The sequence below is a fragment of the Protobothrops mucrosquamatus genome, unplaced genomic scaffold (assembly GCF_001527695.2).
Source record: "Protobothrops mucrosquamatus isolate PMUCROS unplaced genomic scaffold, P.Mucros_1.0 scaffold1594, whole genome shotgun sequence".
Classification (NCBI taxonomy): domain Eukaryota; kingdom Metazoa; phylum Chordata; class Lepidosauria; order Squamata; family Viperidae; genus Protobothrops; species Protobothrops mucrosquamatus.
Genome location: NW_015387757.1, coordinates 25,276 through 52,562, shown reverse-complemented (window position 1 = coordinate 52,562; position 27,287 = coordinate 25,276). Strand labels below are relative to the sequence as shown.

At 36.5% G+C, this 27,287-nt stretch overlaps 4 protein-coding genes across 4 annotated transcripts; 1 reads left to right on the top strand and 3 right to left on the bottom strand.

Moving 5' to 3' along the window:
• Window positions 1-792: 792 nt before the first annotated feature.
• On the top strand, window positions 793-6,826 carry LOC107293348 (olfactory receptor 1019-like). The gene is made up of 2 exons (XM_015822496.2): window positions 793-1,745; window positions 6,763-6,826. Exons 1-2 carry the CDS (start codon window positions 793-795, stop codon window positions 6,824-6,826), a joined length of 1,017 nt encoding a protein of 338 aa, XP_015677982.2.
• Window positions 5,412-6,371, bottom strand: LOC107293347 (olfactory receptor 5AS1-like). Its single transcript, XM_015822495.1, has one exon. It carries the CDS (start codon window positions 6,351-6,353, stop codon window positions 5,412-5,414), a length of 942 nt encoding a protein of 313 aa, XP_015677981.1. The 5' UTR covers window positions 6,354-6,371.
• Window positions 6,827-13,121: 6,295 nt separating the features above from the next.
• Window positions 13,122-14,121, bottom strand: LOC107293346 (olfactory receptor 5F1-like). The gene is made up of 2 exons (XM_015822494.2): window positions 14,110-14,121; window positions 13,122-14,045 (listed from the first exon to the last, which is right to left on the bottom strand). The coding sequence occupies exon 2, from the start codon at window positions 13,995-13,997 to the stop codon at window positions 13,122-13,124; it is 876 nt and encodes a 291-aa protein (XP_015677980.2). The 5' UTR covers window positions 13,998-14,045; window positions 14,110-14,121.
• Window positions 14,122-18,140: 4,019 nt separating this feature from the next.
• On the bottom strand, window positions 18,141-22,711 carry LOC107293355 (olfactory receptor 5F1-like). The gene is made up of 2 exons (XM_015822503.1): window positions 22,109-22,711; window positions 18,141-19,085 (listed from the first exon to the last, which is right to left on the bottom strand). Exons 1-2 carry the CDS (start codon window positions 22,709-22,711, stop codon window positions 18,141-18,143), a joined length of 1,548 nt encoding a protein of 515 aa, XP_015677989.1.
• Between the last annotated feature and the right edge of the window lie 4,576 nt (window positions 22,712-27,287).

Here is a 27,287-nt window from a genome sequence, read left to right as displayed (position 1 = left end):
CAAAGCAGCTGCTATGAATTTTAATAAGTTTCCAAATCATCTTGAAAGAAAAATAGGCCAGAATGGACAGAATAGTCCCAAGGATTAAACAATTTCAGACTTTTCTTTTTTTTAAAAAAAAACACCCCAGTATGTATCTTCCTTTGTAGGAACATATTAAAACATGTTAAAATAGCACATTAAACATGTTCAAAACAACAACATAGATGTTCAGATTGTAATGTAAATGCAGTTAAGCATCATTTAACACCTTAAACAATTACAACAAAATCACCATTCATGATTTGTGTAACTCAGGGCTTCTTCTTCTTCTTCTTCTTCTTCTTCTTCTTCTTCTTCTTCTTCTTCTTCTTCTTCTTCTTCTTCTTCTTCTTCTTCTTCTTCTTCTTCTTCTTCTTCTTCTTCTTCTTCTTCTTCTTCTTCTTCTTCTTCTTCTTCTTCTTCTTCTTCTTCTTCTTCTTCTTCTTCTTNAAATTCTCTTTTACTTTGTAAATGTTCAGTAATATAGTCAGCCAATATGGATATAATCATTTATCACATTATTACATCTATTATCTTCTTCTCGATATACCTAATTAATATGTTACACATAGGACCATTAATGCTACTATGGGAACATTAGAGAAAATTCTTAAATTGATAGATTGAAGCAATTTAATTGAAAGTTTAAAGCAGGTGATTGATTACAGTATTAATTATCTCTTTCAGAAAGTGCCTGAAGTCTGAAGGAAGCAAGTTTTTACAGCAAATGATCAGCTATCCCAGCCTCCACTAGTGGAAGCTTCAGAATAAATGAATAAAGAAACAGAAAAAATGGGCAAATGGAACCAAACAACAGTGACTGAGTTTGTTCTTCTTGGTTTCACTGACCATCAAAAGATCAAGGCTGTCTTCTTTGTTCTCTTCTTAGCCATCTATCTACTCACTTTGATGGGAAATATTGGTATCATCATATTAATCTGGATCAGCTCATGCCTCCACAGTCCAATGTACTTTTTCCTCAGCAACTTGGCCTTCTTAGACTTTTGTTATTCTTCTGCCATTACACCAAAAATGCTTCTCAATTTCATAACTGGAAAGAAGACAATCTCACTGGCAGGATGCATTACACAAATGTATCTATTTGCTTCTTTTGCAGATGCTGAGTGCCTTCTTCTGGCTGCCATGGCATATGACCGCTACATGGCTATTTGTAACCCACTAATTTATCCCACTCTTATGTCCCATCGAGTTTGTTTCGGGTTAGTAGCTGGCTCTTATCTTATTGGTAGTGTAACTTCACTAATTCACACTTATTATACATTTCACTTGTCATTTTGTGGATCCAATGTCATCAATCATTTCTTCTGTGATATCCCTCCACTGTTAGCTCTCTCCTGCTCCAATACTCACATTAATGAAATTCTTCTTTTTGCCTTGTGTGGTTTCATCCAAATGAGCACTTTTTTGTTGATTGTTATCTCCTATACTTATATCATTTGCACTATCATGCGGATCCATTCAGCTGAAGGCCGCCAGAAGGCCTTTTCAACTTGTACCTCCCACTTGACAGCTGTTGCTTTGTATTATGGAACCCTTCTCTTTACTTATTTGCGACCAAGCTCCAGCTATATCCTGAATACAGACAAAATAATCTCTGTTTTTTATACTGTGCTTTTTCCCATGCTAAACCCCTTGATCTATACCTTGAGAAATGAAGAAGTAAAGGATACCTTCAATAAATTATTGCAAAGAAAATTGATTGCATTCAGAAGGATTAGGAGATTTTTTCAGTGTTTGCACTAGCAAAAATGCCACTTGTAGACTTGAAGCTGGGAATACACATATACACAAACCCCTGTGATTACATTTCATTGACTTAATTTCAACTGCATTCATTTTACTTCATATAAAACCTTTTGTTCAACTAGTGCTCTTCAAATATTTAGTGGGTGTATGCAATAAAGTACTTTTATATGGGGATTCATAAATCACTTAAGATGGAGAACTTTTATTTTGAAATTTCAAATAGATGCATGAGTGAAAGAGTTATGGATCACTGCCATGAAGCTTCATCTTGTGTAGATAAATTCTACTTGGTAAAAAAAAATCTCATAAAGATATTTGTTGTGCTATAAACTATTTCTTAGCTACTTTTTTTTTCATCAAAGACAAATTAACAAATTGTCCTCCATGCAGGAAAGTAACCATGAAATTTGTTCCTACATAAAAATGCTCCATAAAATGGAATATGATCTTCATAAGTCTCTATATCTTCAGGATTCCTAAATATGGTAGTTCTCTATCACTCTGTGGTCTGGGGTAGGCAACTGCATTAACTTTTGAAGGCTTAACATTTAACTTCAGGAATTAGAGAAAGTGCTATCTTGGCATTCAACCCAAGCAATGTGGCCCAAGTGATGAAAATTATCAAGGGACTTTGGTCCTCTACATAAGAAATCCATTATATTATAGGCTGATAAATCAAGGTTTCATAGGATAAATATATATATGAGAAAGAAGACAGTGTAAACTATAAATGATTGATATGTTATCTGATCCCAAATAAGCATCTTTAAATATATAGATTTCAATAATGTACTACATAATGTTATTATTATATACATTTCTAGTCCTCTTCTCGTTACAAAAAAGAGGTATAATAGTATTATAAAATTCATTTTGGAACAGTGCAAAGATTTAACAGGGCACTGCACTTTTATAAATTCTTCTACTGGTAAAACATCCTTTCAAGGCTGCTTTGCACAACAATACAAGTTTTGCAAAAACAAAAGCAAAGTGATTGGATTGTTTCATTTTGTATCACTCCAAGGTCTTGTCCAGCAGTTCTGGCTGCTGGAAGAAGCTTCTGCACGTGCACTGCAGCCTCTTCCAGCTGTAATGGTAGCACAGATAGATCTTGCTTATCAACTGCCCATGCAGTGACCATCCAAAGTTATAATGATGTTGAAAAAAACCATTTTGTGATCAAGATACACATTTACAATCATTGCAGTGTCCTGTGGTCATGTGATCACCATTACAATCAGTACGTATGGCCCTGTGCCTGACTTGTTGTTTTTCTTTTTCTTTTTACACAGAGCAGAGAGGTTGGAGAGGAAGAGACTATAGAGAATAAGCAGGCACACAATAGGAAATACATATTGAAAGTAATGCTGTGGCATGGACTTGGAACCATGAGCATGTTACACAAACATCCAATATATTTCCCATTGTGTGTTTCCTTACTCTCTTGTAATCCCTTCTTTTTCAAAGGATTACACTCTCTACCTTCTGAGGGATAGGGAGAAAAAATGGGTCAGATAAATAAGTTAAATAAAAGTTTAGTGATCAAATAGTATACCAGTAGACTATTTCAAACACACATATAACCAAAGAAAATCCAGTACAATAGGAAAGTAGGTAACTCAAGGGCGAAACAATAATAATGGGAGGGATCTCTAGATGTTGAACTGAGGACATTCTGTATGTAAGACAACCCTTATAGTTATTATGCTAGTAAAAAAGACTATCTCTAAGAGAATCTGCCGAGATATTATTCAGGAAAAACAGGGAAAGTGTGTAAAAGGATATTCCTGCTTCTCTTCTAGAAGAAAACAAAATAGTGCAGGCAACTATAGTGCTTGAATGGACAGAAACAGGTAAACATTACCTTGAAACCATGTCACACACCGAGGTTACATTCAGAGTGACATTGTTCATTCCTGTCTTCCAAAAATTACCCCACTGTTGGTAATGAGGCAACTGGACAGCAAAAATAAATCTCAGAACTTGTCCAAGTCAGAAGTCTGAGGGTGTACAAGTAATTGAGTTTTATGTTGTTGAAGTGTTGAAGTGGTATGTGAGGCCTCACCAATGCCTGATCAACTGTGTTTCACTTTCTGCCCTCATTTGGTATTTCCAGTAATTAGGAGAGGCTTTTGTGCATTGTGTCATTAATTTTGCCTACTGGAACTGGTGGATGAGTCCTCAGCAAAGTGAAAAGCCTCGAACAGGCTAATTCTATCACTTCTTCTATAGTGGTATGTGAGGATGACCTTGGGAGACAGGAGGAAGAGCTCAGACAAGGCAACGGCCATGCAAAAGGTATCTCAAGCCATAGAAGGAAAAGGGATCTCAGAAGATCTCAGAAGGGACCCTCTCTAGTTTTCTGGAAAGTGAAAATAAAGAGGCTTTCGGACTTGCAAAATTCCGTTACTGTAACCTTACAATAAAGATAATATTAGTACACAAGATTTGTGCTTCTTGTTTGTATTAGTTTGAAGAGCTGACATGTTCCACCTTGACCAGGTGGATTACATTATGTCTGTAGCACAAAGCTCAGGTTAAAACCATTTACAGAAGCCTATTTTTCCTTTGATTTATTTTTGCTTAGGTCAAAGATACAAAAACTATGTGGTGACCACATTTTCTTCCATACCACTTTGGACAACATTTAGGTCAAAAATAGTGAAGCTATCTTTGTTCCTCTATCTATACTTCACTTGATTAACTACTGTTTAAGATAGCTGGTGATAGCATATAGTATTTTCTTTAGAAACATTACCATTGTCCCATTATAGAGCATAAGCAGATATGGATCAAATTAATATGACAATTTCAAAAAACACAAGAAATAGAAGCAGATGCTAACAGGCTGTATTCAAGAAATATGATTGAGCAAGTCAAGTCAGTGAGCTGGAAGCAAGTAATCTAAACCCAACAGCAAAGATCAACATGACTTTTCTCTCAGTTTTAGTTATTTCTGCTTCATTCTCCAGAGTTGTCTTCCAATGTGACCTGATGTTCATCATACAGTAGATTAACCAATCAGGTAGATTTACAAGTAAGGATTTAATTTTAAGTAATGTGCTATTCCCAAGGAAATTTCCTTATTATGTGTGGTGTTTTAATATTTTGCATTTTCTTTTTCTTGTGTTGTATGAACTGATTTAAGCTTGACACTAGTACATATAAATACATTTAAAAATCAAAACTAACTGAGTATCCTATTTCTCAGCTTTCTGCTCTAAAATGTTTTGTGTTTTCAGCCACAAGTCTCACAATTTAAATTGAGCTTAGTTAATACGATCTCAGAGCTGAGCCTACATTGCATCTCTTGAGGGCTCTTCATTGTCAAGGCCCATGACCAGGGACATATAAGGAAGAGACAGACTTGGCAAGAACCCGATAATTCATCATTCTTTTAAAAATGCCTTTTTAACTAGCAGCCAAGAAGAAAAACATTATCACTGAGAATATGTCATTCTTTGAAAAACATGAAACACTACTACTGTGCATAACAATATCATAAAGAATGATGGCTTTTTAGTATAATCTGCCAAAAAGTTTGAATTCACATTAATGTTTTGATTTGGCAGTTTAATGTTTGGATGTCCGCTTTCCACTCCTCCTTTTCTCTTTGCATGCCATCATGAATGGTAGGAAACTTTTCTTGCCAATGTTTTCTTCCAGGCATCCTTCACTTCTTTGTTCCTCAGGCTGTAGATCAAGGGGTTTATCATGGGAAACACCACAGTATAAAAAACAGAGATTATTTTATCAGTGTCTGGGGCATAACTGGAAGTAGGCCGAAGATAAGTGAAAAGGAGGGCACCATAGAAAAGGGCAACAGAAATTAGATGGGAGCTGCAAGTTGAAAAAGCTTTCTGGCAGCCTTTGTTGGTAGGGATTGTCAAAATGGTGCAAAGGATAGAGGAATAGGAGATGAGGATGAACAAGAAAGTGCTCATCTGTATAAAACCACACAGAGCGAAGAGGAGCATCTCATTTATGTAGGTATTAGAACAGGAGAGGGCCAAGAGTGGAGGGATGTCACAGAAGAAGTGATTGACGACATTCGATCCACAGAAGGAGATGTGAAAAGTAAAACAAGTGTGCACCAATGAGGTCACACTACTAATCAGATAAGAACCTGCTATCAAAGAGATGCACACTTTGTGAGACATAAGGACAGGGTAGAGTAGCGGGTTGCAAATGGCCATGTAGCGGTCATATGCCATGGCAGCCAGAAGAAGGCACTCAGCATCTGCAAAGGAAGCAAATAGATACATTTGAACCATGCATCCTGCAAATGAAATGGCCTTCTTCTCTCTTAAGAAATTGGCCAGCATCTTGGGAGTAATGGTGGAAGAATAACAAATATCTAGGAAAGCCAAATTGCTGAGGAAAAAGTACATTGGACTGTGTAAAGTGGGGCAGATCAAGGCTAATAAGATAATACCAATGTTCCCCACCAGAGTGATCACATAGATGGCTATGAAGAGGACAAGGAGGCCTGCATTGATTTCTTGACGATCAGTGAAGCCAAGGAGAAGGAACTCATGCACTGTTGTATGGTTCCACTTGGCCATTTTGTTCAGTCTTTGGTTCCTTGACTCAGGATCTGAAATCAAGGAGAGATATGAACTGTGGGGAAAATGACAAACACATGGTTTACAAAAGATGCTTCCTCTCTCCGACTGAAACTAGAAGAAAAAAATATTTTCATTGGTCTTCTTTGATATTTTATAAATAAAATGCTGAGAAATGATAAGTAGGCAAACCAATGACCAAGGAAACCTGACATTGGTTTGCTTGGTTTGGTTGAGTTTGCATTCTCTTTGAGGGGATATATTCTCAATATACTTCATATCTATTCAAATCTTTTTTTTTTGCACGTACAGTATGTTGGCTGGTGTGCATTCTCTAGAATAGGGGTGGGGAACTATGGCCCTTTTATGATTTGTGGACTTGAACTCCCAGACTTCCTGAGCCAGCCATAGTTCCCCATCTCTGCTCTAAAAAAAGGCCAATGCAGCCAATTTCACACAACTTTTGTTCCTAGCCAGGCTGATCTATGCATTGTTGGATTGATTTTCATATTTATTTATTGATAGGTTGGTAGATTTATATATGTATAACTCCCATTTCTAAAACTGCCCAATTTCTCGACAGTTTTGGGTGGCATACAAAAGGAAAAGCAAAGAAAAAGAACACCATGACACAGTGGTAAAAGGAAACAAATGTCTCTTTTGTCTCCTTTATATCTAACTAGCAAGAAAGACCAAAGCTAGACAGTGACCACCTAATGTCTTTAAAAATTTGAATGGTTTACAATTTAAAAGAGAGAGAAACATCATAGACCTGCTTTGAACCAAAATATGAGTGAGTATCAAGGGCAATTATGTTTGCAGTCTTCTCTGAAAATCTCTGCATTTGAATGGGACATAAATGTTAATAAATAAACAAAGAAATAAATTAAATTTAAAAATACAAGAGATAACCCAGAAGAGATATAGCATATAATTTAATGCTAAAATACTGTTTATTAATATTAGTATAAGTAATTAGTATTAGTATTGTTTACCTTTGCTTGAAAGGATGGATATGACAGAAAAGGAATTTACAGCTATTCATAATTACTGTATCTGATTTTTGAGAGGGACAGACCTTTCATCTTAAATTCATGTATAGAGGGGGGGAGGAAGGAAGGAAGGAAGGCAATTTCTTTCCATTCAAATTTCTCAGCAAATCTAAAACAGATCTCCTATTTAAAGCCTTCCTTTAAAAAAAATATAGTACCCCAATATAATATTTTCTGGCACATATTTTCACAAATGTATACATTTCTATGCACTGTGCTATTTTTCCTTCTATTTTTGCTGCCTTTTGCTTGGAAAATGGCGTTGCAAAAGTAAAAAAGGTGAAAAATTTGAAATTCAATGCCATTTTGGTGGGGGAATTAGTTCACAATGTTTAACTAAGTACATTTTAAATGTATGTCCAGTCAACCCCCTCTTCTTCCAATGCCTAAATGTATTACTGCTTACCTTCCAGAATTTTAATCCCAGCATTAAAAAGTAAAGGAAATCGTACAGATAATATTATCCCCTAATGATTGTTTTCCTTGCAGTGATAAATACTGTTTCTATTTTCCCCAGGGCTCAAAACATTTGCCTCTAAATTATTATCAATTTGTATCCTGCTTTTCTGTCCAGAGTGTACAAGTCATCTAATCATAAAAATCCAGTCAAATGCCAGTCTGAGTCACCAACATCATCACCAATTCCTGCTATATCACTGCCCATATTACATTCAGAGCACCATCTGCAGATTCAGTTTCTGCTCTAATGGTTTTGACTTACCACGGAGGCAGAGTAGAAATATTGGATGCTTTGTTACAAAAACTGCTGCTTTTAAAGGTTTTGAATTCATCATTCTGACACCAGAGACCAAGATCCCTGGAGCAGCTTAAAGTGGTTAAGCAAGGAATGATTCTTAAATGTGCAGAACATTCAATTAAACTATGCTTTGGGGCAAAAGATATGGATTGTTTAGTTTGTAAAAACTTGCAGTTTTATTTTTCCAGAGGCAGTGTGTGTACCTACATTCTCATAACAATGTAGAACGGCATAAATTGTTGCTTGATTTTGGCTACTGTTAAAAACAATATTGTCGGGGAAAAAACCATTCACAAATATATGGAGAGAATGCTGGCCTATGCTCCGACACATCAGGCTGCAGGCTTTGCAAAATTTCAGAAGATTGGCTCAGTTGGAAGAGGATTCACTTGAAATGTACACATCCCTGAATTAAATGATCAAATTCAATCTTTGAATTATTTTAACTTTCAAGTTCCGCAACATCCACGGGAGGGCAAGTGGGATAAAACTGACACAAGCATAACTGCAATGTTGTAATGCAGGCCTCACCCCCTTTCTCTAAGTCTCTGCAAGGGAGAGAGCTTTGCCTTTGGTGGCTCCCCATTGACAGAATGCCCTTCCCAGAGAGGCTTGGCTGTAGCCATATTAGACTATAAAGACCCTATGGGGAAAAAAAACAGGTCCAGTTCCAAGCTGGGAGTAAACAAAATGGAGGCTAAGACACTGGAAATAAAAATGGATGCTGCTTAGAAAGAAAGTTCCAGTTTATTGATGAGCAGAACCACCAGCAGCATGTGGTTCTCGGACAGCTGACCAATGGAGTTGAGAGTGGATGGATCTTTATAGGGCTCTGAGACTTTGAAGTGGAAATGTTTCTGGGTTGTGCAATGAGGTGGGCTTTTGTGTCTTTTGCAGTCTGAAGAGGATGTTGGGTTAATCCTGGTATGTCCTAAAGGTCATGTCCTGTTCTTAGATTTTGGGTGGGGGGGAATGTAAATTCTTAATCCCATCAGCTGTGGAGGCTGAAGGCGTTTTGCTTATGAATGGTGTGCCCCAAATCTGCATTTCTAAAAGCTGGCCTCTTGAGTTTCTGCTTGGGGCAGGGGCTGCCTTTAAGATTTATCTCCATTATTCCTTTGGGGTAATATAATATTCTGCCTTTTTTTAAATATCCCCCCAAAATATTCCCTTCTCTAGGAGGGTGGGTGGGTGCTGACTTTCTGCAACCTCTTCATTTTTCCAGCTCTTCAATCATATTTTAATTGCCTTCTAATTCATATAATTTCAAATTCCAATGGCCGTCTTGCTGCTACCTAATTTGTACGGCTTCTTTGTTTTGTATTTTATTGATTTTATTTGTTTCAAATTGCCTTTTTAGCAAGTTTTCTTGTAAACTGGCTAGAGAACTGCAACTATTGGAGAGCTATAGAATTTTAATGAATAAATGTGTTGAATGTTGGAAAATACATAAGCATACTTGTAGTAGAAAGCTTCCAGACTGCTTATTGAGACTGCTAGTCAATTCTAATCAGATACCTCCAAGTCTCTTTGGAGAGATTTGTTCAAGAAAATAATAATAATATTTGAACATAGCTACAGGTGAAGGCAGTTTTATTTACTTGGAAAGACATAAGATTAGTTGTATCTTTCTTAATTAAAATATCATATATTCAAAAGGTGATTTATGTATATATCTCAGACAGACAGATGTAAGAGAATCACAGTCAAAAAACAGAATGTACCTGATAAGAATACGATGCTTCCTCCTTTAGCAGTTAAGATGCTAAGGAATTGCTGCTCTCAGGAAACTAATATTGATTGATCAAGTGATTATGCATCATCAAGTTGATGTCCACTCACTTAACCACTTAAATAGATTTTCTGCAGGGTGATCTGTCCCTAGCCAGGTCCTTCAGGTCTTCCAATAGCACACCGATTACAACTGACTCCATCTATCTTGCACTGGTTATCCTCTTCTGTTTTTTCTTTCTACCTTTTCCAGAGAGCTAGTTCTTTGCATAAAGTTCCAAAAGTAGGATAATCTGAGTCTGATCATCTGAACCTCAGCAATTGAGTATCACTGGGTTGATTTTCTCAATGAGCTATTTGTTTGTTTTCTTGGCTGTCTTTTGGCTGTCCTATCATGGTTAATTTAACTGGTTTTCTGGCACATTGCAGAGGGTTGGCTAGATGATCTTTATGGACTCCTTCCAACTCTACAGTTCTATCATTCTAACAATTAAGTGTGATTTAAGAATTATTTGTCAACCATGGTATCCAGAATTTCCCCCTCCTCCTTTTTCACTCCCAGCCATTTGTGCAAGCAAATGTTTTACAATAGTAACAGACAAATTTAGGGCAGTTCTAATAAGGGATTTTTAAGACAGGAAGACTGGATTGGAGCTGTTTGTCCAGTCCCATTTGAATACAACTATCCCGAATTGTCTTTCCTTGCCTGAGTTTGGGGTTCACTCTCAATCAGAACAGAATTCTAATAAAGGGGTTGAATACCAGTGTTGGCTGGTAATCATGGGAGTTAAACTCCTATCAATCTGAAGTGTCCCAGGTGACCTGGCCTATTGCCAGCTGGCCATTCTGGTGAATATGAAATAGATGGCATTCTTCGTTCTCTGTTGAATGAAGAAAGGACAAGTGCTTGCTCATGAAGAAACTGAATGTGAACTGCTGGTGGTTTCTATGAAATCTTTGGAGTGATGCATTACAATACGTCAGCTCTGAGGGCATAACTCATGATTGGATGATAAAAAAATAAAAAAGAATTATCAAATCATTTATAATGCTTGAAATGGGTTAAAAAGAAGTGGCCACATCCCATCTAGAAAGAATTCTCTGAAGAAGGAAAAAAAGAAAGATCTCAAGCTTAGCAGGTGCAAGTTCAACCTAAGAGATTTATGTGCAGTATGTCTTAGGAGTCTCCTTGCCTAATGCCTTCAATAAAGAACATCTTGAAAACATTTTTTTTTGTAATAAATAAGTTCAGCCTAGCAATTTCTTAGGATCAGGAGATTTAGAATGGAGCTGGAACAAATTAGATTTTAGAAATATAAAAAGTTCCGTAGTAGAAGACAATTTGGAAATTGTTTTTTGGTTGATACCAATAATGCTGCAAAACAACCTTAAACATTCTTGGTATGGAATAATTATGCCCAAGAGAAGGTTCCTCATTTATACACTTCTGAGATTCAGCAACTATTTGAATGTTTTGTAAACAAGAGCCTGCAGATCAGTAAAAATCTGGTCTTATTAAAATTGCTTTTAAATTTATTGGGAGGCCCTGATGAGGAGTCATCAGGGGTTGGGGTTAATTTATTGTTCTGTGTTTGAAAATCAGCGTTGCCTCATCCTCACAGGATGAATTCACAGCACAATCCCATTCCCTTGGCTTTGCAGCAAGCACGATTCAACTTGTTCCTCCAGATTCTGAATACATCCCTTTTCCATCTTTTGACTGAGCAGATGGAGCCTTAAAAATGATCTCTTCTTCAATACACCTGTCTTGTTTTTCCTTTTTGGGCTTGACTTCCCATGCAAACCTCAAGTAGCCATAAAAAAAGACAGGATCATTGTTGGAAGATGTGGGTGTATGTGTGAGTGGAATCAGACCTAGGCAATGATTAGTGAAGTACTGTAGGTTGTAGAACTATGAAGAAAGGTGGAGAATGTTTACAAGAAATGCAATACAAGTGTAGACAAAGCCCACTATGTCCTGTCAGAAGAAGAGTCAAGAAGCATGTACTCTCTGTACCGGGGCCTAGGAAGAAAGAGAGAAGGAAGTGACCTCCCAATCTCATAGACAAAAAGCAGGCAAAGTGTTGTGCCAAGAGAGTACAAACAGTGAATATTTAACACTCCATATCTTGTGGTCATTCAGTTATGAATCAGTGTCATTGGATTCCTATCTCCAACATTTTTTTTTTTTTTTATATTACAGTAATATAAAATAGATATTTGACTCATTGGTCTTTTAACAATTTTTAAAAAAATCCATTTTAAGAACATGCATTTTCTTTTATATGTAATTTTTCTAGCACACAAAGCTTCTGTACACAGCTTTCTCTAATTGGCATAGCTGTTAATATAAATTCCTGAAGGACATTTTTTAATACAGACTTCCGTGATGTTATTCTTGAGATAAGCTTTTAAGATATATATTTTCCTAGAATTAAAGAGGTTTTTTTTTACCTCCAACCCCACCCACTAGTAGTTTTCACCTGCATCTAGATTTTGTAAACTGGTATCCATAGAAATCTGTGAGAAGAATACATTTACATTCGTTTTAAAATGGCCCCATATTCAGTAATACTAAAGTCTCTTGAGGTTTTTTTTAAAAAAAAAATATATGAAGCTTTCGCAGTTAAAATGTGACCACATTCAAAACAATTTCAGATAGCAAGTGGAAGACTTCATTTTAAATGACCCTGATGTTTAAAAAATCCCAGTAATACAAATTCAGCACATCAAGCAACAGGACTCGGAATCCTTTTTCTTATTCTTCCTATTTTTTTTCTCTCTATCTATCTTCCTGCCTACTCATCTAATATTGAAATTTCTTCTGGAGTTGGGGTGAAAAACTGGCATTGTGACATGTGACTGGAGGTGGGTTACTATTAGACTTCCCAGTTCCATGATAGAGCTTCATGATACCCAAAATAAAACAACAAGAAAGGCTAAAATACTAGTGCATCATTCTATTACACTCTTTGAGATGAAAAATTATTTTAAAGGATGGCCTCTGGCCTCAGGAATGTTATTTATCCCCAATTTAAATAAAAAAGAACTTTGTTTTAATTCAGCTTAGTTCAGGTTCTTGAAGATAATAAACAGCTGAGTGAACATTCAAAGGTCTCATTTAACACAAAACATCAGTTTAAATATTCCACAGAATCAGGACAGAATTCTTGCCACTTTATTGAACTGAATTCACATTCACTGCACTCTGCAGATGAAAATGTTACCTTACAATATATGTGAAACATTCTTATTCATTGCTCTTATCAGGGCATCCTTTACCTCCTTGTTCCTCAAACTGTAGATCAAGGGATTTAGCATAGGGATGAGGAAGGCATACAGTACAGCCATAATTTTATGCTGCCGTTCAGAATAGTTTGAACTGGGTTGCAAATAAACAAACAAACCTGTTCCATAAAACATGGTCACAACAACCAGATGGGAAAGGCAGGTAGAGACCGCCTTTTGCTGGCCTCCCAGTGAATTAACCTTGAGCACCGTTGAAAAGATGCACATGTAGGAGATGAGGATAATTAGAAAATTTAGCAAAATAATGGTTCCAGCACCAGTGAAACCATATATTTTAGGCACAAGGATGTCTGAGCATGACAGCTTAAGGAGTGGTGGGAGATCACAGAAAAAATGATTGATTTCATTAGACTGGCAGAAGGACAAAGTCCCTATCAAGGTGGTATGAATAATGGAGTTCAGGAAGCCAGCTATGAAGGCTCCTCCTACCATTCTGAGACATTGGGCATGTGACATGAGGGATGGGTACAGCAAAGGATTGCAGATGGCCACGTAACGGTCATATGCCATCAGCCCCAAAAGAATGCACTCAGTACTGGCAAGAGCAAGAAAGAAATACATTTGGATGAAGCATCCTGTGAAGGAAATGGTTTTCCTTTTTGACAGGAAAATTGCCAAAATCTTGGGGAGGGTGGTAGAAGAATAGCAAAAATCTATGAAAGCCAAGTTGCTGAGGAAAAAGTACATGGGAGTATGGAGCTGAGGGTCCATTCTGATCAGCAAAATCATGCCCAAGTTACCTAATATTGTGATAACATAGATCAGGAGGAAAAACACGAAAAGAAGAACTTTCATTTCTGGTTGTTCTGCAAATTCAAGAAAGATGAATTCAGATACTGCTGTCTGATTTTCTCCAGACTTCTCTGTGGCTGAATTTATCCTGTCTTGTTTATGGATCTCCATGCACATTAGATGTCAGAAGCAATAATGTTAAAAACTTAGCTGTGGAATAACTCAACTGTTTCTTTCATTTTGTAGAACAAATACTTTTATTCTTTTATTTCCTAAAAAAACATAATGTAAAATAAATCTCATCATATGGTGTAAAGAGATTATAAATAAAAATCTACATACAGTACACTGTGACTGTAGAATTTGACAATTTCATGTGAATGATAAAACGACCCAACATCATCACAATCCAAGTTGTGCCCATGTCATATCATGCTACTACACATACAAGGGACAAGGCTTGTATTGCAACATCTTGATACTCATTTGATGATACACCTCCATGAATGTCACTATAATGCGCTTTAATATGGACAAATATAACTTTAGCTTGTATTCCAAGAATGTGGTTGTTTTATTTTCAGTGATGTAGTTTGATAACACCACAGAAAGTCCAAACAATCTGATATCTGATGCAGCAAAGCTATTCAGTGAGTTGTATAATTGTGATGTCTGTCCAACAAAGGACACAAGACCAAAAGTATGTTTTTCTTTTCCTGCCAAAACATTCAGAAAAACTAATTCCAGTGAGACTGCAAGAATTAAAGAAGCATCTCAAGTAGCAGTACAAGTTCATTGATGTATTTTAATAAATCAGCAATAGCAATAGCCCAGTCCAATTGTCTGATTACATGACAGAAAAAGCTAGGAAAAAAGTTTGGTTAGAACAGGTTGAAAATTAATATTGAGTTACAGAAATTATTTTTTTTGCAGCTGTATTTATCCCCAGGAAGAACATACTTTTCTCTTAGCGCCAAGGGATATGAAATTCCTGCTACTAAATGACCACATTGGTTTAGTTCTCAGTGCAGCAAGGAAATTTGTGATGCTTAGATGCATCTTTTAAACATCTGAGTTTATTGATCAATAGAACTGATATTTGATCATTTGTGAAGAACAGTTGAAATGCACCAAAAGAGAACCAAAGAGGAGTTAAATTTGCTAGTGGTTTTTGTTTGTTTGCTTGCTTATCTTCAGTTACTTTTCATTCATCCAAAATAAATAAACATCCCTCAAGTATTCCTCTGCTTCAGAACAGTACAGCCTCAGAGCGGCAGTACTGATAGCTTTACTGCTGGATGTAGATTGCAAGTGCTAATAGAAGATAAGAGGGACAGTTTGGTGCAGCGGTTAAGGCACGAGGCTACAAAAGGGGAGACAATGATTCTAGTCTTGCCTTAGGCACAAACTCAGCTGGGTGACTTAGAGCCAGTCACTCTCCCTCAGCCCTAGGAAGGAGGCAGGGGCAAACCACTTCTGAAATCTTAGCCAGAAAATTGCAGAAACTAGTCCACCAGGAGTCAAAATTGCTTTGAAGGCTCAACATAAAATAGCAAGACTGCTGCCAAGTTTCAAAAGCCCACGCTGGGGTGGGGAAGGACCCTTTTTGAATGAAAGTTATAAATGCATGGAGAAGCAAAGCATACCTGAATAAACTAATGAGAGTCGTGTGAGCACCATACAGTAGAGGGGGGCTTAATTTACTGTAACAAATGGCCCTCGCCCCTCCCATGCACACACACCTCAGGTTGTGAAGTCCTAACCTGTACCTTGTTTAGTTTATGCCTGAATCTACCCAGGCACCTATGGAAAAAATAGAAAAATTTCAGGTCATTTTTCCTTCTATTGTTGCTTTACACTCTGCTGAACTCCAGAAGCATTCTAAAAGTAACTGTTTGCTGAGGAAAAGGATTTTCTTTTAAAGATTCATAAAGAATCCAGGTTTTTGCAAACATTCTTCCTCCCTTCCCCTATTTAAATCAGGGAAAAAAATAAAGACAAGCCTGGCAAACATGATTTCTAAGGGCCCAGCTAGGAGAAAGTGAAGTTCTGAAAAGGCAGGGCAGCCTTGATAGGCAGCCTGCATCCGCTATTCTTCTCAAAAGGACATTGATGCCCCACGGAATTATGGGATGGGAGAAAAGTCCTCCTCTGTTGGTTTGTAGAAGAACCACTGTTTCTTTGTGGTTCAGAGAAGTTTCAAGGAATATTGAATAAACTTAAAGGTTTATTAATATAACTTTCTTGGATCAAATTCCATTTCACCAAATGCCTGGAGTTCATATATTTGTTTATTTTATTACATTCTACCTTTCCTCCCCAAAAGGCAGCTTAAATAGAGAAGGAGCCCTGAGAAGCTAATGGCAGTTCTGCATTTTGCTAAGTAAGTATTGCCATTAATTTAGATATTTGGGGCAGTTTTGCAAAAGAGTAGAACAGTCTCTTTCTATAATTGTTGCAGAAACACTGAAAGATAGAGATATTCCAACAATTCCACTATTTTGTTGAGAATCACTGTAATGCAGAATTGTTCCATACACAGGTACCTCTGTGTAAAGAAGAAGAAGAAGAAGAAGAAGAGGAAGAAGAAGAAGAAGAAGAAGAAGAAGAAGAAGAAGAAGAAGAAGAAGAAGAAGAAGAAGAAGAATTAGAAGAAGAAGAAGTGATAATAGTGATAATAATGATACTGATAATTTCCAATTCACAAATATACTACACTTTCATGCAGACACCTCCTATTCAAATATACATATGTATCTGTCATCAAATTCATCATCCTCATCTCAAAATTGTGTTAATACCTCTCTGCATCACTTGCATATATTCAAAACAATCAGGCTGTATCACAGAGATCATTTCCTGTATCTCCCTATTTTCTCTCCCAGTCTCAGGAATGTAACACTTGAATTACTCACTTGACCAATTGTGCTCATAGACAACCGACCTGTATGAGCAGGAGGTAATTCATGTGATAATAGAAATGTCTCATAATATTTCCAGAAGCCCTTTCTTACTGTGTCTCAAAGATTGTATTTTCACACTTAATCTATCATATGAACTTATCACAGTGCCCCTTCCAGTGCACAGCTGATGTTATTATGCTGAAGAGGCAAGTTAACAAAAGTGCTATTGCTTTCTTCCTTGGTTCCCTTAAATACCTTTCAGAAAAAAATCTGCATGGGAGTTCAAAATTTATGGTGTCTGGGGATAACGTGAATCAATGTCCCATATCCCTGCAGAATTTAGTATTATTAAACAGCTTGAAAATGGTTTGCAAAAAGTTCAGATTTTTAATGGCCAGAAAGAGGCTATTTCTACAGGCCTCCCAGAGGGGACAGTTCAAATTCATCAGCTGACTCATATGATATTCAAAAGTTCCCTCCTTAGTTTCTTAATTGGTTACTCAAAGAATCGTGATGAGTGGCTAACTATCTGCTCTAATTTTAGATTGATTGTCACTATTCAATGAATTAAGTGTTGTTATCTTCCAAATTGCAGTTGAAGGTTAAATGAAAAGTCATACCTTTATCTCCATAACTTTAAAGGGGGATATTTTTAAAAATGAAGCAAGAAAATAATCCTTGAAATGAACTGTTTTGTTATTTGTGTTTATGTCTTTACATGATCATCACCAGTGGCTACACAAGTCTGCCAATAATAAATCACTTAGCGGAGGTCTGTGCCCAGTGCAAGAATCAAGTAGTATTGCATTCCCAACAGATGGCAATTCAGGATGCCTTTAAAGATCTTTAGTGAGGGAGGTTCGACCATTTTCTGAGGTAGTAATAGGTAACCCTATTACTGAACAGTTCTTAGGAATTTTTTCTTGATGTCCATCTGAAATCTGCTTCCTTGCAATCTAAAAACATTGTTTCTTGTCCCGTCATCATGGATAGCTCTGAACAATCCTGCGGCATTTTCAATATGATAATCCTTGAGATGCTAGAAGGTAGTACTGTATCTTTTCTTCATTGGGATTTGCAAACACAATACCTTCAACCATTATCCATCAATTTTTTATTTCATGATACTTTCTATTATAAAAGGCCATTAAATTTATTTACCATTTTAATAATAAATTGTCATATTTTAGAAATATGGACAATATTTACAGTATTTTACAGTTTCAAAGTATAATACAATGGTTACACAGTAAAATACAAATTGAGGAGCATATCTAGGTGGGTTGAAACATTCTCAACTTAATTATTTCAAAAGTGCAAATAGATTTCTATCCATTGTTCTCTTCAATGAATCCTTCACCTCCTTGTTTCTCAGACTGTAGATTAAGGGGTTAAGCATTGGGATGATAAAGGCATAAAACAAAGAAACAGTTTTATTCTGATCCTCTGAATAGTTTGAACTGGGTTGCAAGTATATAAAGAGGCCTGTTCCATAAAATATGATTACAGCAGTCAAATGAGAAATACAAGTAGAGAAAGCTTTTTGGCGGCCAACCACTGAATTCATCTTAAATATTGTACAAAGGATATGTATGTATGAGCTCAGTATTATCAGGAGAGAGCCCAGCATATTAATTCCAGCACAAACAAAAATAAGTATTTCAGTTAAAAAGATTTTGGAACATGAGAGTTTGAGGAGTTGGGGGATTTCACAGAAAAAATGGTTTATTTCATTAGATTGGCAGAAAGATAAAGTACCTACCAGACTAGTATGAATAATAGAGTTCAGGAAGCCAGCTGTGAAGGCTCCTCCTGCCATTTTGAGACATTGGGCATGGGACATGAGGGAAGGATACAGCAAAGGATTGCAGATGGCCACGTAACGGTCATATGCCATCAACCCAAAAAGAATGATCTCTGTACTTGCAAGAGCAACAAAGAAATAAATCTGGATGATGCATCCTGTGAAGGAAATGGTTTTCTTCTCTGCCAGAAAATTTTCCAAGGCTTTGGGGATAATATTGGAGGAATAACAAAAATCTATGAAAGCCAAGTTACTGAGGAAAAAGTACATGGGCGTATGAAGCTGAGTGTCCATTCCAATCAGAAAAATCATACCCAAATTAGTTACCACTGTGATAGAATAGATTAGTAAGAAAAATATAAAAATTGGAACTTTCAGTTTAGGGTTTTCTGCAAAACCCAGGAGGATGAATTCAGACACTGCAGTGTGATTTTTAATAGACATCTCTGTTTCCAAATGATTCTTGTGATGTTCATGGAGAATAGATATGGATCTTCATGTACCTTCCAAAGTTATAATTAAACATTTTATTTAAAAAAATAACAATAATGAAAATTAAATAAGAACAACACTCCATCCCAAATCCTACATCATCAACAGATTCTTAAATATGACACTATTAAGGGGATTTTCTGCCAATAGATCCTAATTTGTCATCTTAGAGTGACAAATAATGTTCCATGAGTCTTTACAATGTCATTGTAAAGTCAGGTGTATTTTAATAGTTTGCATATTTGTAAAATATTATTAAAGTTTAATAATCATGAGCTTTAGGTATTTTTGTTTGTAATATGCAGCAATATGTTATTTTATGAATTTGTTTTTTTCAATTTTTATTCCAGGCAGTTTAAAATGCAGTTATTAATAACACAGACAAAGCAGTTTTAAGCAATATCTATTTCATAAGGAGATTCTAGCACAATTCTTACCATATTCAGTGAAAGATTGGGCACACATGATCACTTTATTTCCTTCTGGAAGATGTACTCAAAGGTCCATATTATATGATATCTAGTAGAAATCACTTAAGCAGTCTTTCATGAAACAATCATACTCCCTTTTTCCTTAGAAAAGATGATTAGCATTTTCATTGACTGTAGAACTGTCAGTTCTAATTATTGCTGGTAAATATTTCCAGATGTGGACACATTTATTTTCATTTTGTAAAACTCATTTCATAAATGTCCAATACCACAGATAATATTTTAAACTGGTGGGAATAAGGAAAATCTGTCCCTTGCTCATAGTCTTGGAAAAGATCCTAGACTATAAAAGGAAAAGATTGGATCCAGAAACTTCCTTCCATCTGCCTATTGCATTATATGTATGATATGGCAGTGCGGATGCATCACTTATGCATACATGAGAAGAGAATATACATACTGTAGTAATGCACACCAGTCACTGATTTCTCCTGAATAAAGAGGAATAGTACATTTCTGCATTTTAACATATATGTGTTACTACAGTATATGTTTTCTTCTATGTGAATTTTGGATTAGTAGAAAGATGATTTTTCCCCTTGTAAGCTATTTGCAAAATCTAATTGCACAGGATAACTGCATTGGGTAGGATTAGACAGCATTATTTATGCCACAAAAATAATAACAGCAGAAACCATCTGTCTTTGTTTCTCTGTTTCTCTGTCTTTCTGTTTCTGTCCATTTTGATCCTATTCTAATCTCACAACATGCACGAAGGAGCTTTTTTTGTATGTATGGAATTGTCCATTAATTTCTATGAATGGAACAGTTCTGCAATAGGTTATGGAATCTTGAGAATATAGAACAGAATTGTAAAGAGCTCCCTTTTGCATGATGACAAAAAGTTATGTTTTATATATATATATATAAACCCAAGTCACTACTCAAGTATCCCAGTCAAACAGCTGCTGGTAGTTTTACTTCCTCCATATTTAGATATTGTGATCTAGTTTACGCACTGTGCATCCAGCATTCCTGTCTTAGCTTCCTTTCATATTCTGAACATATGAATGAGCAAATGGAAAAAACAGAAATTTATCTAACCTATGATAATAGCACTTCCCACCTTTAGGAACAGGAAGAAATTAACTGGACAATGAGTTACCTGTTAGATAGCTCATAAATCCATTGTTTCAGTGAAGTCATGATGACCGGTTAATCCCTCTTGGTAATACCCAATGTCCAGTGTTCCCAAAACGTTTGGGTAAGCTTATTCATTTCTAGGTCCCATTCACTTACTGAGACCAATCTGAGAAGTATTTTTCCCTGCTATTAACAAGCACTTTAAATATTTTCAGTCAGTATTCTTATGGGAGCACACAATTTAAATTACTAATTTAACTTACTAACTTGGGAGATTTAATATTTAAAAATAAAGCAAAATAGAAGTTGTGAAGTTTTTTTTTTCTCCCTGCTTTCCTCCTCCTTCTCCCTCTCTTTTTAATTACATATGACAGGTTGTGTTTCTAATTATCACCCTGTTTCCTGTCTAGTTTAAGCCATATAATTTCATAACATTTGAAATATGTGAACTTTGACATTTGTATTTTTAATTATTATTATAATGATTATGATTTTTAATAAAAAAATGTTTAAATGACTGAATATCTGAGAAGCACAGTTTATTTCATTGCTTCCTTGATGGTGAAGTTTCAGATTATAGATTAGAAGCTTTATTTATACCGTATGTAGGTATTTTTTTCAATTCTCTAGGGGATACATTTAAGTCTGATACAAATTCTCTTTTACTTTATTCCATCTTGCAAAAAGAGTCTTCACAGTCTACATTTATATTCTACAAAACTCCAGCAAAATGTCAGTTAATGTAAAGAAACATTAAATTCTGCAGGGGCTTTTTTCATACAGACTGAGAATACACTGTTCTATAAGTTTAGGGGATCCTATACATCAGAGGTCAACAAGAATTGTGCCAATATTGCTGAACTAAGTCAAAAGCAGATCGGAATAGAAACATGGCTGTTTGAAAGGGTGGCATTTCAAATGCATTAAAGTCAACCTTCAAGGACATCTCCCCCATATTCTTCCTAGCCCCTCAAACCTTTGGTTAACTATCCTGTCCAGTTATTGTGCAGAGAAAAAGATTTATCTGTACTGTATTTGCTGAGATTGCACTACGTGGTTCCATTGGCACCATGAAGAATGGAGGCTGCTTCTTGTTCTTCTAAGAGCGTCCTTCACTTCCTTGTTCCTCATGCTGTAAATTAGTGGGTTAAGCATGGGGATTGTAACTGAGTACAACACAGAAATCACCTTGTCCTGATCTAGGGAATAGCTTGAGCTTGGACGTGAATACATGAAAAGGGAACTTCCATAGAACAATGTAACGGTGGCCAAGTGGGAAGCACAAGTGGAGAACGCTTTGCACCTGCCTCCAGTAGTATGGATACTCAGCACAGTGGTGAGGACAGACAAATAGGATGCTAGAATGACTGCAGTGGTGATCAAGATGTTGAACCCAACCACAGCAAAAAGAAGTCTCTCATTGAAATGAGTGTCTGAGCAGGCTAGGGTTAGGAGTGGGGGCCCATCGCAGAAAAAGTGGTTGATCTTATGAGAATGACAGAATGGGAGACGAAATATAGAGACGGTATGTATAGCTGAGCTCATCACACCTATGACATATGCCCCAGCCAGTAACCTCTCACAAACGTTCTGTGACATGACAACTGTGTAAAGCAGAGGCTTGCAAACTGCAACATAACGGTCATAGGCCATGGCAGCCAGCAGGTAGCTCTCAGTGGTAGCACAAGCTGCAAAGAAGAATAACTGAGTGGTGCATCCAGCAAATGAAATTGTCTTTCTGCCCGCTAAGAAATTCACCAGAGTTTTGGGAACAATTGTAGATGAATAGCACATGTCTAAAAGAGAAAGATGACTCAGGAAGAAGTACATAGGTGTATGGAGTCGTGAGTCAATCCTGATTAATACAATCATGCCAAGATTTCCAACAATGGTAAAAATATAAACAGCTGAGAAAAACAAAAAAGACAACATTTGAAATGTATACTGATCTGTAAAGCCCACAAGAATAAAATCACTTCCCATAGAGCCATTTCCTTCAGACATTTCTTTGATGAAAGGTTTGCATGCCAGTCTTTAATTTCGTCAGATGGACACCACTGAAACTAGAGAGAAGCACATTCTTTAAAATAGCAAATATTTAAAAATAACAGGCTATAGGCTATTTTATCAGTCACTTGCATTGTCATTCTAACATGAAATTTTAGAATCAAATTCAATATTTCCCTCCTTCTCACGTAGCCTACCTACTGCCTCATCTAGTTATATATTCAAGGTCAGAATTTCAGATGTTTGTTTCCTAAGCACTAATTTAAATCTTTGCCCTGCTATTTAAAGCCAGGGATTTTTTTTAGTTGTATGTTTCATAAGATGCACACATCATTATAACTATTTATATCTAGTATTGATACTGAAATAAAAGAAAGCTCTTTCATTCATACAAAATGCACTCTCCGGTTTTCAGTTATTTCTCCTCTTCATTGGTGTCCTTCTCCTTTTGGAAAGTCGCTCCAGCATGGAATATGGTGCAAAATTATAAAGGAGGCAGGGGGGAAGGTTGACTATTAGATGCCTTCTCTCACATAAGAAACAGTCCTTTCTGAATGGGCAAAGCCATCACCCAGTGCAACTGATTAATGGAGGAAATAGTATCAGATGCCCCAGACAAAATGGGAAAGTACCTTGGAAGAGCAATGAATGGATAGAACATGTCTTCTCATTTTAACCCCACTAAGAAATCCTCCTTCTTGCTGTTGCATACTTGTTTATCTTTGCTGCAAATAATTTATTCTCCCCACCCCCAAGCGCTTCTGAATAGTGATCACTCTTGGGACACAAGAATAATGGTTAATTTTGAACTTGCTTATATCTTTCTTCCAATGGTTTCTACTTGTGATTAACTATTTGCTGAAGGGAGCCTTGGAGGATTCCTTTAGGAAAATCACTATGAAATTATTTAGAGGTTCATTAATTTATACATTACACCTTCATTTATACATTTTATTAGGGACCTTATGTCCTGCTTGTGACAGCAAATTGTCAGTTTATATCTGTCATTACATGGTGCAAAATAAAGATTCCTTAATGTTGATTAATCAATTTTAGATTGGAAATCTATAGCTTAGGAGTGGACAAGCTTAAGTACCCAAGTGCCAAACCGGCCATATTATTTGTGGTGTGTCAAGAGTTGTACTGTGTGCCAGGCAATAAAATCATTGTGGACAGGTCCAGTTGGCAAATGTGAAAAAAGGGAGAAACCACCCTTTAAAATAGTCAATAAAGTCCAACATTTGCTAATACAGTTAGTAGCAGTATTGTCCGCAGTATGATGAAAAAGCTGTTAAGGAACCTCTGTGGCCTTTCAGATGGTCTTCAGCAGATGATAGGATATGGTAGAAGGGCTTTTCTAGCAAAACAGAAGTAAACATGGTGCCAGTCTGTGATGGTGAAGCTAGGACCAGAACTCAAAGCTGAACACTATGGTCCTGCAGCTGAAGGTGCTTTAAGTGACAGACAAAACCAATAATTGTTTTGGCCAGCCTTGAACTAGCTAATTTAGGAAATGATGTCTCCTCTGTCATTAATTTTATCCTTACCCTATAGGATCATTCTTTCTATTTTAAAAAAAACCTTTAAAAACCTCACTTGTTCATCAAGAGAACTTCTTTGACATGGTATGGCTATTTTCTTCTGAATCACTTAACTGTTATCCCATTAGTTAATGGGATTTTTAGAATGGGGCAGGCCATTTACATAAACTCACTTTCTTTGGCTTTGGTAATAAATTAGAATATATTAAGCTTGGAAGTGTTTGTGCACTACAGGTGACCTATCTCTTTCAAACAGACCAATTTCAAAAATATATATTTTAAAAAGGTGGTGTCAAACCACAAAGAGAAGATTGTTGAGTGATGTCAGCCATGCAATCAAACAAAGAAATAAAGCAAGCTATTGAGAGAACTTTAGGTATAAGGGTCAAAGTGTTGGACTTGGACTGGGAAGACCCAAGTAGTAATCCTCAGACATGGATTACTACTGTTTATTGGTTTGGGGCTAATCACTATCATTCAACCAACATACAGTTTTGGGAAAAATTAATGAGTACTCTGTACACTGCCTTATTCTCCTAGAGAAAAAAGCAAAGGTAATGATTTCTTCAAATCAAGCTTGATTCCTGATCTTTTCATAGACAGTCTTTGTGGGGTGTGGTGGGATTTTCTTGAAGAATGTCAACACTATGAAACTTGTTTGCTATTGCCTTCTTTCAAGATGTTTTTCAACTTCCCAATCTAGTTATCCAATGTGGAATTTTGTAGTGTTGTCAGTGGTCTCCTATTCAAGGATCTGACCCTGTTTAATTTTTTTCAGTCTTAGCCCAGGGCAGCTAAGTGCTACTGCTGCTACCTTCTGAGAACTGGAGAAAAGGTGGGATATTAATCTAATGTGGCTACAGATACAGATGTAGATGTAAGAAGTTTCAAGGGCTTTTACAATTTATTGATAAGATAGGCATTGGTAATTTTTTTAGACAAACATATGCAATATTCATGTGCTACAGAAACCGTTTTTCAATCTCCTTATTCCCCAGTTTTGAGGAAGAGATTCCATATGAATATAACTAGTATAGGGTATGTCTAAAAAGTGATCTGAACAATTTGTTTGTCCTCTCCAGTTCACAATCTATTGATAAGTACACATCATATAAGGATCATTGAACAATTAAGCTAGAACACTTCTGAGGGATGTTGATGAAGATTCTCAGCCATCCAGGTAAAACTGTCTAAAAGTTGAATCATAGCAACTGGACTTATTTTCTTATTAGAGACATTTTACTGCTCATCCAAGCAGCTTCATCAGTCAGAGCAAGTTAGTTAGACAGACCCAAAGGTGCTATTTCAAAAGGCAACTGGACGGTCTTGTTTTTTTCCTTGAAGAGAAATGTTTTCAGGGGAAAAAACAAGAAAGTCCAGTTACTTTTTGAAAAAGCACCTTTGGGCAACCATGATCTGGATGACTGAGAATCTCCATAGACATTTACTGTAGTTGGACAGAGTCGTTGGAATGTACCAACTCCTCCAGCATAATCTCAGAGGTTTCCTCCCTGAAGAAGGAGTTGGTACATTCCAATGACTCCTGGCCTAACTAACTTGCTCTGGCTGATGAAGCTGTTTGATGAGCAGCAAAATGTCTCAAACCAACAAGAAAATAAGTCCAGCTGTCATGACTCAACCTTCAGACTTCAAAGGGATATGTATAGGGTTGTTGTGATCTCTCTTTTACCAGATAAGAGACTAGCTTGGCTCAGACCCCTGGATGTTGAAGCTTTGAAAAGAAAGCTGGTGCCTGGCTGGACACCAGGGGACAAAGCTATGCAAAAGCAAAAACATGCATCTTTTACAGAAATCTTTCACTGCTGCTGATATTTCTTTAGGAGTCCCTTCTCTTGAGGTGACAAATTTAAAGTACTCCAGAGATCATATCCCAAAGGGCACAAAGATGTTAGAAAAGGAGCCTCTCATGCATTCCAGTGGCATTTGCCTTTGAGGTCAAGGAAGAGGAGTTTGTTGCTATTGGCTGGGCAATTGCAGGTGTCTAGTGTTGCTCTGTTGCTTTTCATTGTCAGACAGCAGCTGGTAAGATCTGGAATAAAATTAAATTTAGCCCAGTCTAACTTAAAGTTTCAAAATCAAACAGGAGATCTGAAATTTGAAGAAAGCATGATTCAATTATTTGCAAGTCGGCATACAAGCCAAATTTATTCTATTCAAGAATCAATCTATTTTTGGGGAGAAAAAAAAAAGATTTATACATAGGCTATAATGGGGAAGCAGGTCCTTTTGAACTGAACCTTGCTTCAGTTTAGAAACTGCTTCAAAGAGGTAATTTGATCAAAGCTTTATTGAATTGACTTGACCCTTAGAAGCTGTGCAGAGCAATGCTTAGGACCTTCTTGACAAATTGGAACCTATTCACTTTCTAATTTAAAAGGCGCCCTTCAGTCTGAGCCCCATGAGAACCAGAAAGCTGTCCATATAGTTAAGTTTTGATTCTAATAACTTGAGTAAGGGCTTTCAACTTTGTTTCACGTTTTGTGGTAATTTGAAGATGACTGCTACAGGTTGCAATCTGAGAGTGTTTATTTTTATCCATTTATACTGTGATCAAGATATGGAAGTTACATGAGCTGCAACAGAAAGAGATCTAGTAAAATATGTGGGGAAAAATGCCTTTTTTGGAGGCCTTCTCCATCTACCAAATTGTTTTTTTTTTGTGGTGCAGAATAGAGTAATGATCATTAGTGTCCTAATTCTGTTAGTACTATGGACATAAAGGATTAAAGCTGAATAACCAAAGGGAAAGCTCCTTTTTGGACTATCCATGCTAATTACTTACAATATAATTTTAAGTAGTACCATAGCTCTGGAAAATTCTGGCCCTTTTGATAGATACAGATAATATAACTTTATACCTGTTCGTGTCTTTTTCTCCCCTGCTTTTGCCTCCTTGTTATCCACTTCGCCAGTTAAATGTTTTTGATGTCTGTTGATGTTTCCTAACAAACATCAAGCTATATTTTTGTTAGCTGTACTGAGGGATTTGTGTGCTTTCTCTCATCTGAATG